The sequence below is a fragment of the Pimephales promelas genome, chromosome 25 (genome assembly GCF_988280905.1).
Source record: "Pimephales promelas chromosome 25, fPimPro1.hap1.1, whole genome shotgun sequence".
NCBI lineage: Eukaryota > Metazoa > Chordata > Actinopteri > Cypriniformes > Leuciscidae > Pimephales > Pimephales promelas.
The window spans coordinates 4,697,501-4,710,953 of record NC_142793.1 but is presented as its reverse complement, the minus strand read 5'-3'; the positions used below and the strand labels follow the sequence as shown (position 1 = coordinate 4,710,953).

Genomic DNA, 13,453 nt, shown 5'->3' with positions numbered 1-13,453 from the left:
ATTTTGTTTTGCTTGACCAAATCGTACTCAAACCAATCAATTAATCTTAACTACTAAAAAATTCACATTGTATGTGAATAATACAGATTATTATATATATGTCAGAGGTCGCACGCCTCTGGAGCAACTAGGGGTTAAGTGTCTTGCTCAGGGACACATTGGTGTCTCACAGTGAATTCGAACTTGGGTCTCTCACACCAAAGGCATGTGTCTTGTCCACTGTGCCATCACCACCACCAGACATTAAGTAAGACATAAGTAACTAAAAAGTGTTAGTTAGAATCACTGTTGGATTTTACAGTGTGTGAAGTCATTTTCTCAGTCTTTATTGTTTCCATATCTTGTTTGCAGTCACTGTTTCATCAGGTACAGATGGAGCCCATCGAAAGGGAGTGGCTGCGGTGTGCGGCGCTGGGAAACACTACAACCCTGTTCCTGCTTCTGCAACAGGACCCCACACTCCTCTCCAAAAAGGTGAGTCTGCACCATTGCGTTTTACTTGTAAAAATTCAACCATAATGTAACTAAAAATCATGATGTAATATTCTTTGTATGGTGCCAGTACTACCATCACCTCATGGCCAGTAATTTGTGTAGCGACTGGAGGGTTGCAGTGTGTTTCCTCTATTGTAAGGGTCAAGCTAATTAGGATGAGGATTACGTTACTGCATAGAACCAGAGAGTGTCCCTTTTGAAGATTTAGGCCAGGATGAAAAGACTCAGACGGGAACGGATTGTTGTTTGACCAGGAGCGTTTTGCTGCCTGATGGTGTTAGGGGAACAGAGCGGGTCTTCTTTAAAGGTGAAGAGAAAAGAAAAGAAAACACACTGACGACTTCCAGATATTGTTTGTCCCCTGGATGCAAGCGCAGCCTGTACTGGCTTAACTTCAGAAGCCTTTGGCCCCAGGGCTGTGTATTCTGCCACTTACACACACTTCCGAAACAAGGGAGATGACTGGACACATGCAGAAAACGGAGGAGGGGGAAAAGAAGGAAGGTGGTAGACTTGTGTCTGGTTGTAAATCATCACATATGTGCCTGGCAGCAGCAGAGGTTCGCGGCTCTACGGGAGGGAGGCCCAAAGCAGCGGCACTTATTAAATTTCCATGAAGTTTAGTGAATTTACGCGTCAGAGAGGATGACAGGGTACGGCTGGTGCTGCTAGATACTTGCAGCGTTGCTGTAGAGCGACTGACAAGTACATTTACCACCTTCGTAGCTACTGCTAATGCTAATCGATTCTTATTTTACTCTACTTTTACCAGATATTATTGGATCATAGATTCACAGAAAAAGGTGTGATTTGTGATCTGAAATGTATTGGGGAAAAAGTTATTACTTTGAAACAGTTGCTCTTGAACTTTTAAGAACTAAAAAAATGTGTTACTAAACTGCAGTCTAAAGCTAAAGCACTAAAGCACTACATTATTTCAACTTATTTCAATTATTTTTTTATTTTAAAAACACATATGTGTTGTCATATTTGGTGTTATCTGTCCACTGTTGCAACAAGCATATATATATATATATATATATATATATACTGTATACTGTATATATATACTGTATATATATATACATTCACCTATAGGATTATTAGGAACACCATACTAATACTGTGTTTGACCCCTTTCGCCTTCAGAACTGCCTTAATTCTACGTGGCATTGATTCAACAAGGTGCTGAAAGCATTCTTTAGAAATGTTGGCCCATATTGATTGGATAGCATTTTGCAGTTAATGGAGATTTGCGGGATGCACATCCAGGGCACGAAGCTGCCGAAGCAAAGATGCTCTATTGGGTTGAGATCTGGTGACTCTGGGGACCATTTTAGCACTGTGAACTCATTGTCATGTTCAAAAAAACCAATTTGAAATGATTCGAGCTTTGTGACATGGTGCATTATCCTGCTGGACGTAGCCATCAGAGGATGGGGACATGGTGGCCATATGGACATGGTCAGAAACAATGCTCAGGTAGGCCGTGGCATTTAAACTATGCCCAATTGGTACTAAAGTGTGCCAAGAAAACACCCCCCACACCATTACACCACCACCAGCAGCCTGTACAGTGGTAACAAGGCATGATGGATCCATGTTCTCATTCTTTTTACACCAAATTCTGACTCTACCATCTGAATGTCTCAACAGAAATCGAGACTCATCAGAACAGGCAACATTTTTCCAGTCTTCCAATTTTGGTGAGCTCTTGCAAATTGTAGCCTCTTTTTCCTATTTGTAGTGGAGATGAGTGGTACCCGGTGGGGTCTTCTGCTGTTGTAGCCCATCCGCCTCAAGGTTGTGTGTGTTGTGGCTTCACAAATGCTTTGCTGCATACCTCGGTTGTAACGAGTGGTTATTTCAGTCAAAGTTGCTCTTCTATCAGCTTGAATCAGTCAGCCCATTCTCCTCTGACCTCTAGCATCAACAAGGCATTTTCACCCCACAGGACTGCCGCATACTGGATGTTTTTCCCTTTTCACACCATTCTTTGTAAACCCTAGAAATGGTTGTGTGTGAGAATGCCAGTAACTGAGTAGATTGTGAAATACTCAAACTGGCCCGTCTGGCACCAACAACCATGCCACACTCAAAATTGCTTAAATCACCTTTCTTTCCCATTCTGACATTCAGTTTGGAGCTCAGGAGATTGTCTTGGCCAGGACCACACGCCTAAATGCATTGAAGCAACTGCCATGTGATTGGTTGATTAGATAATTGCATTAATGAGTAATTGAACAGGTGTTCCTAATAATCCTTTAGGTGAGTGTATATCATAAAAGAGAAAAAATGGCGAAATGGCGAGTCAACAATACAAGCGATGTGTGCATCCCTGCCCTCGTTTCATCAGGGGTTGTGTGTTCATTGTTTGGGAGCACAGCATGCTCAGGCAGCTCTCGAGGAAGCTGCTTGTGTGAATTGTGATATACTGCTGATCCGAGTGCTTCGATGATGATGGTCTGGCTCACGTTCCTCGTGCGGCGCACATCATGGGATTCGCAAATGGATCTGACAGTGGATCCTGAGACTGACGAGGTACTTTCTCAGGAATCCCCTGCCAGTTCTGATCTTCTCCCACCTCGTGCGGAAGCCCGCCCAAAGGCTTATTCCTCACGAGCGGAGAACCAGATGCCTGAGCTGTCTGCTTCTGAGGAAGTGGATGTGCTCAGCATCGAAGGCGGGTATTTTGGAGATGACTCGCCACTCCATGTCCTCGCATATGAGGAGCTGGTAAAGGTTGTTTCTCATGCCGTGGCCCGTTTAAACATCAGTTGGCCACGTGAAAGGCAGCAGACAGTAAGCCAGTTGGACGAGCGCTTCCTGCACCACAGAGAGCAACCTCATCACCGGGGTCTTCTATTTTTTCCCCCTGTTTTAGATTACAGCAACATCTTTTGGGTGAGAGAAAATGGTTAAGGGATGATGCCTCGGGTGGAAGAGCCATTGGCTAGTTATTTAACCCCTGACGCTGTGTCATCCCCAAAGACCCCGGTGCTCCCACCAAACACTGTCTCGATACATCTAATTTGGTGAGTAGGGCTTATATGGCTGCGGGTTAGGCTGGTTCTAGTCTGCACACGACGGCCGTTCTATGGCGAGAGAAAGGAGAAAGACAGGGCTTTCCTCCTTGATGCCCCGATTTTGCCTTTCAGGAGATGAAAAAGCAGTCTGCAGCCTTCAAGCAGTATCTCCCTCGCCACTCGAAATTCAAGAAGTCTGCCCCCTGTGGGGAGCCACAGCCATCCACTAACTCCTCAGCATATAGAGAAACACAAAAGGAGAGTGTTGCCTCTAGAGCCACAGAGTCGGGTATTGGAACGGGAAGTAAACTCTGCTGGTAAAGTAGGTCATAGAATGTGTTACTCCCTGGGCAGGGAATCCAGGTTTTACAGCCGGCACTTCATAGTTCCCAAAAAGGATTGGGGGTTGCGTCCAATAATAGATCTCAGGCACTTGAATTGGTGTCTGAGGAGATTCAGGTTCAAGATGCTCACTATTCCCATCATCGTGAACCAAATTCAATCCGAGGATTGGTTTGTCACGATAGATCTGAAGGATGCATACTTCAATATATCCATCTTTCCATCTCACAGGAAGTTCCTGAGGTTCACTTTCGGGGGCGAACTGTTCCAATATCTAGTTCTTCTGTTCGGCCTAACTTTCTCCCCTCACACATGTACCAAATGTATGGACGCAGCTCTAGTGCCGCTGAGGCTTCAGGGTATCGGGTTGTTGAACTAAATAGATGACAGGCTTGTTATGGCCAGTCACAAGAGCTGGCGGTTCGGCATCAAGATGTCGTCCTTGCCCACATCCAGAGCCTGGGGTTGAGACTCAACACGACTCTAACCCCATAGGTGGCAGGCCATCATCTTCATCCTCTCACCTTCTCAAGAAAGTAAGAAGCAGGATGATAATAGGCCTCGACCCTGATACCTTCCCCAAGGTCATACTTATAATACTCCCCTTGCTAGGGTCATTATTCAGTTTTTGTTTCCTACCCATAGCTTGTATGTTATCACCTTTCACCACCCAGGCTCAGGTAGAGACAGATTAGTTGTTCTCCCCAAAGTGGAATGGCTGAGTATGCTCCCTTAGAGCCAAAGCACTGACTGGACTGACGCCCATGACATTTGAAGCTGTATGCCTTACATTAGGCGTCTTCGATAGTCCAGTAGCATAAGACAGTACTCCCCTTGCTTTAAAGGGCCAATAGCATGTCTGCTGAGTACACTGCCTGTTGGCAATGTGAACCTTAGAGCTGGAGGTCCTCCCCTCATTAGGGTCCCTTTTAGACCCTTTTAGACTGAGGAACTGTGTAGATCCAGGATCGAGTAGAGTTACTCCCGTTTGCAAGTGTCAGAAAGCACTATGCTACGCTATGGAGTTTTACTCTCCAGGGCGCCCATCTCTATGATTCGGTCTGTGAGTGATTACTACCACTATCTGCAGTCCTCTTTATCAAATGCCTCCACAAGAGTGGAAAATATGTTATTGACAGACGGGTTGTTGGCAAGACTAGGTCAGTAAATAGACAAGGTCAGCCTCCCTGGTGGCATGTGGGCTTGACTTCATGCACCCCTCAGAAAGTGACTCATTTTGGATCACCTGGCCATGATCTCTTAAAGCAACCCCTTCCATTGAAGCTGTTGGTTCCAAGCCTTTGAGCGGCCTTGCTAGGCTTTCATTGTATTGAAGGCTTCTTTGAGGCTTATAGCTTGGGCAGCGGCCACAGGGAACACTGCCACTGACAGCCTGTATGTGACCTGAAGGGGGAGTGTTTTAGGCATTTCTGTGAAACTGCCATCTTTGACGTTTTGTCACAGCCATAATTTGGCATGCACTCCCTTCAGCATGGAGGTGTTGGTATATCGTTCCCCCTTCGTAAAATCTTGTGAAACTTGAAACGTGAAACTTACCACTCTCTGTATTAACAAATAACATGTCCATGGCAGCAATCCATTCTTATAAAAGCAAAACCTGGGTCGCTGTTGTGAAACACTTAACGGTTTCCATTACCTGAACCGTTGAAAGGATTTTATGCAACACCCTTAAGTCATTCCCTTAGCTGAGGGGAAATCACACCTTAAGTCTCTGAAAATTTTAAGGTGCTTTATGCAACCGGGCACAGATTTTTGAGAATGGCCCATAAATATCTGTGCCCGGTTGCATAAAGCACCTTAAAATTTTCCCTTAAGTATGAGACTTTTGTGTAAATATATGTATTTTTAAATGTCTAACTACGAAGTGTAACTTTACTAAACCTAAGTCTAACTCGAAAGCACTACATTATATCAACTCTGTTACGTTAAGTTTGGCAGTTATATACTTAGATTTTGAATAGAGTAAATTCTGTTAGTATCACTCAGTTTTGGTAAATCACATATTTAAAAATAAAATATAATTGACAATAAAATGAATGGCACATTTCACATTACCCACTAAACAGAGTTAAATCTATAGGAATTCTATCGGTAGCAAATCATGGCCCACAAATGGCATTGTTTTCTGCGGCATTGTCCCTTTTCATAAAAGCTGTTTAGAATTCTGTTTTTAAAACATAGATACTATTGTGGTTTTTCTCAAGATATCAACAAAATCCATTGTTTAATGTTCTTTCCACTAGTTTTCAAAGTCAAGCGGATTTCACAATCTTTAGTTGCATCTTCCTTATCTCGTGGTTAGAGTGGATGTGGTCCAGCGGGATTCTGTTTCAGTTCAGTGCAAGTTTGTGGACCTGCTCCCACCAGAGAGGACACTTTAAATCATGTGTCCATGAGCATGCTAGCGCTGATAATGGCAAAATGTTCTTTTGTGTAAGTGATGCTAACTTAGACAACAACAGGACATTTCCAAAGAGCACGCAAGGTTTTCTTCTGTACCCAACAATACATTTTTCAAACAAGGAACTGGTTCAAATGCATCTTCATTGTCTTTGAAGATAAGATGGGACACTCTCATCAGATCGGACTTCAGATGTGCCAGTCAAAGATGGACATTTTCAGTGGACCTTTTTGCTCATCCAGTCCCCCCAGGTCAACAGTAATGGCCAATGCTCTTAACCAGGATCAGATAAAAGCGATAGTGTTGATGGGATAGACTGCATCTTATATGGCCATCACGATTGAGAGACAAAAACTCATAGGAAAGGTTAATCTCAGGCCCTTATCAATCAATTACATTTGGCTTTGTGGAATTAATGGCATGGCTAGAATTGCTTGGCAGAATTGAAAAGGGTTTGTGGGCTGAACTTGGCATTGGTGTCTCTAGGGGAAATGAAGCTCTTTGTGTTTGAAGCATCACAGCCAAATGGTTAAAACCCCTCTCGTAGACGCAGATACTGAGCAAGATAACAGCTTTTCAAATTAATTAGTGCCCCCTCATTCCCAATCAAACGGTTACCTTGAGTCCCTCGTGAATCTTTGCGGGAAACGCCACTCTATTGAATTGCAATGTGTGACTTTGTGCGATACATCCTTTGACCATGTTTGATTTATGCGTCTGTGATGTCTACAATCTCATTACATTCATTCCTACTTCTTTTCACATCCGCAGGACTTTGTCACTGTAAGTCTGACTCTACCTATACCCCTTCATCCCCATCCCCTTCACTTCTACTTCATGCCACTAGAAAGAAGTCTGTTTATCCCTTTTTTCGTGTCATTTTTAGTTTTGCTCTTTCTATTTGTTGTCCGTAATTATGCTCAAGTGTTGTTTCAGGAAAATCATCAATGTGAGGCTGAAAAAAAGGGCAAAACTTCCAACTAAACTACAAATTTCCAAATTTCTAAACTTCCAAATTAGTGGGGTAACATGACTAAATTGTATTGGGAAGTCAATGCCTGAAATATCCCCCCACATATGCCCACATATTTATAATTTTCAGCTCCAATTAATTCTCTTAAATAGTTGACCTAGGGTGTGTTTCCTATACAACGACATAATTCGCTGCCTAACTACAATAGTACAATGTATCGTTGAAGAAATCAACTAGCTAGTCACGACTGTTTTCCGAAACCGTGTTGTCACAAATTTGTCTTTAAAACGCTTGGTTAATGATGTTATGCAGGTGGTGGAGTAATAACTTATTTTAATTAATCTGCTTGAGATCTAATAAATGCCAGATTTTTTTCAGACATTTCTAAATGTTCGTTGGAACTATATGGTTTGGGGAAACACCAACTTGTTGAACTGATAACGACGGAACTTGCAACCACAGTTGGTTATCTATACCTTCGGGAAACGCAGCCCTGTGTAAACATACAATTTGTGATAAAATAAATATACATGAAGCAACCATGAATCGAATCCCTCAGGGAATTCGCGAGTACGTACGAAAACGTACAAATGACATTGCAAAAATTCATAGGAATTTCCCACCAAATTGCCAAACCATATAATAGTTAGGAAGTGTCATGCAACTGTGTTGTAAATAGTCCATTTAAAGGAACCGCTTTAAAAAAATAGAAGAAAAAACCCGATTCACAGAGTTTCAATGATCCCTGTGTGGAATTTGATATCTTCTTCTTTGGAGGGATGTGAATGGATATATATTAGTATACTGTAGATGCCCACTGGTCAGTTGCATCCATCGCAATGCTGTTGTTTCCTAGAATATGACACCAGGGAAATCAGATTTACAAACAATAACATCCAAGGGCTTGCTAATCTTCTTAAGAGAAGTTAATGAAGGGGGTGAAAATGAGAAGGGGGTGTCCGTAGCCAGGTTGCACACTGATCTTAGGGCGATCGAATAACAAGGGAAGATGAGACCAGGATCTGGGGATTAAGCTGAGGAGATCCCAGAGGAATCAAATGAGAGTTTAGCCTTTAGACTCACAATTTCTCAGCTTAGAGCCAACAACCCCCAAAACTTCAAAAAGGGCGAGGCTTTGAAATGGGAGTAGGTGTCCATAATCCCCTCTGTGGATGCTAATCTATGTACCTAGATTTGGCCGTTCCCTTAGCCTGAGCTTCACAACAATGCTCCTCTCCTCTTGGGCTGCTCAACTTTAGCCTTGTGATGTGTTGATGAAGGTGGAATGGATTAGTTGAGTAGCTGTTCTCTTTAGAGTAGTTCTTTCATTAGATCTCATTAGCTCTCTTGACTAGAATGTAAAGGAAACTTGCTTAGAGTCCATTGTACAGTGTTACATTAGCATCAGAACAATGTTTGATCCATGTTGTCTTCAATCACTTCAATGACCTCACTGGATTTCCAGGGGGTAAGTATGCTCTCCACGAGTTGTTTTTGGTTATATATCAAGTTTATTAGTAGTGTTTGCTAAGGCAAGCATTCCCATAGTAAAGGAGTGACCTTAGTTATATACATCACAGAGACTTTCGGGTGGGCTCTTTTGACTCACAGATTACTCTAGTAACCACATAGAGACCTACTAAAACTTCTTATAACACCTTAGTAACCACATAGAGACCACCCGCAATACCCAAACACAGGGTCAAACTTTTAAATGCCAAGGACCCCCAAATATGACGATCCCCTTGCTAAGAAATCCTATTCGTTTAATATTGGGGAAGACATAAAAAAAATACATTTGGCTTTTTTCCCTCTAACCTTTTCCACAATTTGAAAACACACTATTGTTGCGATATTTGGATACACGCATATTCGTTTATATTTCAAACAAACTGAATTGATTTTATTCTTACAGCACTGACAAACAGTAATGCTACGTGCATATATCACAGCTTTTCATTGATCTTTATTAATTCAAGTTACATTAAAAGGGTTTGTCCACGTTTTCAAGAGCGCACACTCAAACAATGAGAAGAAGCCAGTGTCACGATATGAAAACATGGTCATGGCGGTTTACACCTTTAGGCATCTTCATGCAGGAGTTCAGCACTCTTGTTCAGCATTAATAATTGCAATGATGAGGTATTTAATTCATGCTAATTTGTGTGTCTGGTATGCAAATCTCTCTATATGCACAGGCAGCCGAATGATCATTGTGTGTAATTATAGTGTAATGACACGGCAATTATTAGTTTAACAAACAGGCAGCGCTCCAGCCGCCTCGAGGCGGACATGGACCTCTCCGCAGCTCTCAGCCAATGGCAATGGAGGATTGAGCTACTGTGGTATAAAAGGATTAAACTCATGCTTAAGTTTTAGGATAAGGAAGGCTCTTTACATCTTTTCATTGGCCTTTTGTGTGTTTACAAAACAATTTCACAGCGTTGCAGTGTAAATGTGGTTGAATTTGAACAGTTTTGTGAGGTGAGAGGGTGCATAATGTAAAATATAGGCTACGTTAAAAAGTCAGAAATGTTCTCTTTCCTTGTTAATTATCAGAACGTGATTTGTGAGACCCGACAGAGGACTTGTTCTCATCTGTGTTTTTGATGGAAAACACCTAACTGAATTGTCATTCTGTTTCTTACACTGTAAGAAGTGATCAGTTGACTTAACTTAAAAAGCAAGAAAACACGTTGCCTTATTTTTTAAGGAAATAAACTTAATGTGCAATCGAAAAAGCTAAGTTATGTGAACTTGACAATTAAAAGTTTCGCTGACAAGTAAAAGTTACTGAAACTTTTCACTTTTTGTTTTAAGTTGGACTAACGTAATTTTATTAAATTGCAATCACTTAAAAATGGTCACTTAAAAACAAGTTTATCTGAGTTCTGTCTACAACGGGGAAACCCGTTGCCTTAGTGTACTTATAATTCACTTGTGAATAATGTGATTTAATCTCATTTAATAATTTCTTTTAAAGTCTACACAAAAATAATGAAGGTTAAATACTCCATAAGACAATCTTGAACTAAAAAGCCTTTAATTAACTGGGTTAAATCATTAAAAAAAATAATTCAAAGTGTAGATCTAGGCGTTTCGGCTATAAGGCAGCATCCTAACCGAAATTGAAGCTTTGCACACTTGGTGTCATAAAAATAATGCTCCTTACTCAAAATGCACATTGCAGTCTTAGCGTGTTTCTAAGCTAAACGCTTGATACGCTAGTACGCAAAATATAATACATATAACACAATACACAAATATTGAGTAAAATATTACAAACAAGGTATTTTTACACATGTCAGTACTGCTCCGTTGCTGTCTTGGATTGGGTTTTCCCACAGAAATTGTCTCAGTGCTTTCTGGGATTTTAGGCATTATTCAAAACTGTCATATACATTGTGAAAAAGAAGTGCCCTCATTAGTATTGAATGCACACGTAATGTACTTCAAATCGTAAAAGTATATATTTTTAAAAACTGTACTAGAAGATAAGGTTCTATCAGCACTAAATATTTAAAACCCCTAAAAGGTTCTATACATAATCATTTTTAAGGGTTCAATAATAAGAACCCTTTAGAGTTCTTTGTAACCAGGAAAAAGGTTCTATATGGAACCTTTTGGGTTCATTCATTATCATTTGTTTTGTCCTTTCTGGATTAAATATTTCATATTATTGACAAACATCAAGACCCTAAAATGTATATGTGAATGCATGTGAATGATCACAAAATTAAAGATATGGGGGTTAGAAAATGTATATATTTATATCATTTAAGTTAATCAATATCAAACGAAGAGTGCTATTTCAGTTTTTCTCCTCAAAAAATCAACATGATTAAAGTGTGATATTAAGTTACAACAGTTTAATAACAATAATTTAATTACAATTACAAAATGTTGCAGAATAATGTAATATATGAATGAATAATAGCCTATAAAGAACCTTTGTGCCAAAAGGGTTCTTTCTTGTCATTATATAACCTTTTTTTAGCATAAAAGGTTATTTGGAGTTGGGTACAGAACCCTATGGTTCATATATATATAGAACCCCAATGAACCCTTTTTTCTAAGAGTGTATAATATTAATAAAATAACTCAACTTAACTCTCAAGACTTCCATGACTATGAGCCAGTAAATATATGCAACGCTTTATGTTTTACAAACAAATGTAACATCTAATTAATTTACATTACTCTGAAATGTTTTCCTAGTTATAAAACGTGATGAATGTCGGATATAGCCTTTGCCATAAAGACCTCTCCGAAGCGCTATTAGAGTAGTGTGGATTAAGTGTGTGTTAATGTACTGCGCTGTGGCATTTTACAGATGGGACAGTCTTGTGCACGCGCTTCCTTCGTGTGTCCAGCTCTCAGATTTAATCCAAATCAACTTAATTTGAGTTCCGAAGATGAATCCCTTTAAGTAGGCTTAATATCCCTATAGGCTTGCAAAATGGCACTTTTTAAAAGTCCAATTAAAACTTTTATTGCTATTATGTTTTAATAATCTTTTGCAGTATTTTAAATAAATACACATATGATTGTACGTACTTAAGTCCATAAAAGAACTTCAAGTACTTTATAAACTTAAAATATAATACAATTAGCTTGCAAATTAACTGTTTATACAAACCTTATTATTTATCCTGTTAACTGTCACCCCCCCTTTTTTGAATAGACATGAAAATGCACATTTCGAACTTAAATGTTTGTAATTCAAGAATGCTTTGGAATATAGACATATGATTGGTCTTGTTTTAAAGAAGACATTTGGCAGATTTTTGTAGAAGTGAAATAAATTAAGAAAGTGAAACAGAAAAAAAGTTATAGAAGTTTGAGTTTATGGAAATGTACAATGTAAAAATAATAATTATTCATATTTTACATAAAATATATATTTTCAAAACCTGGGCTACTCTAAAATGGTAGAAAGATCAAAGCCAAAAATCTGAACAAGTTGTGTTTCAAATTTTAGGTTGATATCTCAAAAAATGAGCTTTCAGTGAGATTTTGTTTGAGCGCAGTACCAAACTTTTTCACTAGGGCACAATCAGACTCCATTACTGCCCATATAAGGGCGCCTGCATTTCCATTCGTGTTTTGAGTGATATGAACCATTATTTTCACAATTTTCATACAATTTCTGAAGTAGAGATCCTATTCAGAAGTAGCATGGGAAGTTTGGCAGATTTTGATATGAATTGAACCTCTAAGAAACACATACAAAGAACACGCATGTAAGTCATAGCTAGCTGCCACGTCACAAATGGTGAATTTATTATTTTTTTCTTGATATTTCAAACTTTTCAGACCTTTTTGTTTCCAAAATAATTGAATGGATTCTATCTTTTGAACTTTTGGCATGAAAACAAACTGAGGTATCTACCATTTTTTCATGATTTTTCATGTTTACTGCTATTTTAAAATAAAGGTCTGAACACGCCTTATGAGTATGAAAATATTCTTGTTTTATATTGATAAATTATGGCTCCTCTGTAATATATTTTGAAAATCAGTCACCAAATATGGAAACTAGAGATTGTAAGCTTTCAAATGATATATAGTTTGTCAATATTATTTAAGGTATTTACTAAGATATTATTGTTTTAAAAATATAGTGGCAAACGTCCCACCCGTGGGACGGTTATACATATATTATTTTAAAGTATATTATTTCTGGAATATTACTTTAAAAAAGTACGAGAAACTTGGTGTTAAATTCTTACGTTATAACATTATGCTACTTTTCTGTTCAGTGGATGATTTAAATAAAATGAATGAAACATTTTTTATCATTGATTTTCTCAATACAGTACATTTATAAGCCACTTTTCGCTTGCTTCATCTGCCATTTTCGATTGTGCTTCTCCGGTGCATGCTGGGATTGCTTTCTCCACAAAGGCGTGGTGATATTTGCGATGCTGTCTTAGAATTTTCTTAGAAGGCACCACAGTTTTCATCAGTGTGCCGATGCGGCCTTAAAATCCTGCCTTCAGGCATTTTGCTAGGCTTTGGAACAAAACATTAGTCTTCCAATAGGGGAAAACTATGCTAAATGCAAATAATAAACTAGCCATATAATTTTGCATATAGGATAGAAAAAATAAAAAAGATTTGTTATCAATTATCAGTCAATTATAACTAGTTAATCGACAAATAAAACATAAAATATGGACAAAAATGTGAATC

The 13,453-nt window shown here is 39.2% G+C and overlaps 1 protein-coding gene across 1 annotated transcript in view; it reads left to right on the top strand.

Annotated features, from left to right (window-relative positions):
- Positions 1–13,453, top strand: part of LOC120468187 (uncharacterized) — a 147,690-nt gene that overhangs the window by 81,217 nt on the left and 53,020 nt on the right. The window contains exon 6 of the mRNA XM_089127679.1: positions 352–474. Within this exon, the coding sequence (XP_088983805.1) occupies positions 352–474 (123 nt within the window). The remainder of the gene's footprint in view (positions 1–351; positions 475–13,453) is intronic.